Source organism: Limulus polyphemus, unplaced genomic scaffold (assembly GCF_000517525.1).
Source record: "Limulus polyphemus unplaced genomic scaffold, Limulus_polyphemus-2.1.2 Scaffold7462, whole genome shotgun sequence".
NCBI classification, from domain to species: domain Eukaryota; kingdom Metazoa; phylum Arthropoda; class Merostomata; order Xiphosura; family Limulidae; genus Limulus; species Limulus polyphemus.
In genome coordinates, this window is record NW_013673072.1 from 31,835 (window position 1) to 34,923 (window position 3,089).

The window sequence follows — 3,089 nt, forward strand, 5'->3', positions numbered from 1 at the left end:
AGGATTAGTTTAAAGACTGTTTACCAGAGTGTTTCTGAGGATTAGTTTGAAGACTGTTTACCAGAGGATTAGTTTGAAGATGTTTACCAGTGTTTCTGAAGATTGCTTTAAAGGCTATTTACAAGAATGTTTCTGAGGATTTGTTTGAAGACCGCTCTAAAACAAACTACAACAAAATGGTATCTTCTTACTAATCCCCCCTCCCGTTATGTGGCTTCGTGCTTAACTAGAAACAAACAAACTTACAGAGTTTCCGTCATTGTTAGTATTAAAAATACATAATATCTGGAAAACGATATACAATATTTACTTGAACAAATATCACAACACCAGCTTAAGGAATTGTGGGAACATAACCGTAATACCACGAGGCATTGACGTCATTCATCAGACTTATCAGATACTTTTTTTCTTTTTCTCTTACGTAGAAAACGCGTGTCACAGTATATTTACTTGAACAAATATCACAACACCAGCTTAAGGAATTGTGGGAACATAACCGTAATACCACGAGGCATTGACGTCATTCATCAGACTTATCAGATACTTTTTTTTCTTTTTCTCTTACGTAGAAAACGCGTGTCACAGTACAAGATACGTTTGGGTCAAATAAATGTAAAAGAAGGAAGATTACGTAGTGTGGATGCTGTAAAAGTCCACGAGGGTTTTAGACCAAGGCAGTATTACAACGACATCGCTCTGTTGCGTCTCAAGAACAGTGTAACATTCTCCGATGCCGTGGCTCCTGTTTGTTTGCCAGATCCTACTCTAGCTCGACAGAACTTGACCGGAATTCTTACAACGTTGCTCGGTTATGGAGATCTTTATTTCGGTAAACATTCAATTATTTGTCGTCTACTCGTAAGGTTGATAATTGTACCCGGAAATTATAAATATTATTTATATTTACCAATTAGAGAAAACAACAAACAGCCTTTCTTTTGTTGAAATATTTCTAATTCATTTGTTCATATAATTGTGTATTAATGAGGAAAATAAGGAAAATAGTTTCTATCTGATTGTAATATTTCGTGGTTAACTTAAATGATTTTTTGATAAACTTTTTTTTCTTTTGATTTTATGCAAAGATTTCAGTTTGACAAAGATCAATGAAGGTATCAAGAGTCCATAGTTTTCTTTCGTGTTGTCTCGGCTCCAGTTATTTTAAAAAAAATAATGTGTAGAGTCAGATGTGGTGTCGTCAACAGTACCGGTGTTTATAAAGGGTGGGGTTAGTGGTAACTGTTTGATTGGCTGTTTCGTTCCCGGTGTCGGTGGGTTTTGTATCAACAGTAGTTTTAGTACAAAATGTGATTTCTGGCGGTAGAGTTTGGAAAAACCTTTCAACATCATCTTTAAGAGTATATTCATCAGTTTAAGTTCGATAAGGCTTAAAATTTAGTCATTTAGTGAGGTCCTTTTGTGAGGTTCTGGTTATGATAATACCAAGTTTATGGTTTCTCAAAGTTGAGGTCCTTTTGTGAGGTTCTGGTTATGATAATACCAAGTTTATGGTTTCTCAAAGTTGAGGTCCTTTTGTGAGGTTCTGGTTATGATAATACCAAGTTTATGGTTTTTCAAAGTTGAGGTCCTTTTGCGAGTTTGTGGTTATGATAATACCAAGTTTATGGTTTCTCAAAGTTGAGGTCTTTTTGTGAGGTTCTGGTTATGGTAATACCAAGTTTATGGTTTCTCAAAGTTGAGGTCTTTTTGTGAGGTTCTGGTTATGATAATACCAAGTTTATGGTTTCTAAAAGTTGAGGTCCTTTTGTGAGGGTATTAAAACCCGAGTTTCAGCGTCGAGCCACTGGAGGCGGGCGGGAACGATAACAAATCTTAGTAGTTCACTGTTCTACCACTAGGCTTATTATTACACTAAGCGAAAATGTGAAACTGACAGAGAATGTGATTAGTATAACTTTTCTATTTCCAGTAACACAGGTTCGTGTAATGTATTTATCTCTATAGGTTCTCAGCACGGTTTTGTTTACAGAATATATACTCATGAACAGATACAGGGACGTGACTTGGTCGGTACTAATTGTTTGAAATTAAGCACTAAGCTACACAGTTATCTGTGCTCTGCCCACCACGGGTATCGAAACCCGGTTTCTAACGTTTTAAGTCCGCAGACATACTGCTGTGCCACTGGGGGCGGGTACTAATTGGAACTTGGTGTCGTTGTACTTTCTTTGTTTTTCTCTAAATGGAGTGCTGCTTCTTTATTGGTTAGCCGTTACCGAGTTTTGTTACTTTTTGCATTTCATGGCAGAACAATATAAATGGCAGACCCGGTGGTAATGGCGCTTAATTCGAAATCTGTAAATCACGGGTTCGAATCCCATAATCTAACATTTTCGCTCTATCAGCCGTGAGGCGTTGTAAAGTGACGGTTAATCCCACCATTAGTGCAGATATCCCTCGAGTGGTTTTGCTAGAAATTCAACAAACACATTAATTTGAATGGTACATGAAGAGGTACTTTCAACTTTCAGAGAACTGGACTGTGAGGTCAAGTCGTGACAAAAGTGAAGTACTTGTAGTTCACCACTGGATCGCATTAGTAGTTCACCACTGGATCGAATTAGTAGTTCACCACTGGATCACAGTAGTTCACCACTGGATCACATTAGTAGTTCACCACTGGATTACATTAGTAGTTCACCACTGGATCACATTAGTAGTTCACCACTTGATCACATTAGTAGTTCACCACTGGATTACATTAGTAGTTCACATCTGGATCACATTAGTTCACCACTGGATCACATTAGTAGTTCACCACTGGATTACATTAGTAGTTCACAACTTGATCACATTAGTAGTTCACCACTGGATTACATTAGTAGTTCACAACTTGATCACATTAGTAGTTCACCACTGGATTACATTAGTAGTTCACCACTTGATTGCATTAGAAGTTCACAACTTGATCACATTAGTAGTTCACCACTGGATTACATTAGTAGTTCACCACTGGATCACATTAGTAGTTCACCACTGGATAACATTAGTAGTTCACCACTGGATTACATTAGTAGTTCACCACTGGATCACATTAGTAGTTCACCACTGGATCACAGTAGTTC

At 37.4% G+C, this 3,089-nt stretch overlaps 1 protein-coding gene across 1 annotated transcript in view; it reads left to right on the plus strand.

Moving 5' to 3' along the window:
• Nucleotides 1-3,089, plus strand: part of LOC106474634 (coagulation factor X-like) — a 25,193-nt gene that overhangs the window by 18,273 nt on the left and 3,831 nt on the right. The window contains exon 7 of the mRNA XM_022402946.1: nucleotides 573-832. Coding sequence (XP_022258654.1) covers nucleotides 573-832 — 260 coding nt within the window. The remainder of the gene's footprint in view (nucleotides 1-572; nucleotides 833-3,089) is intronic.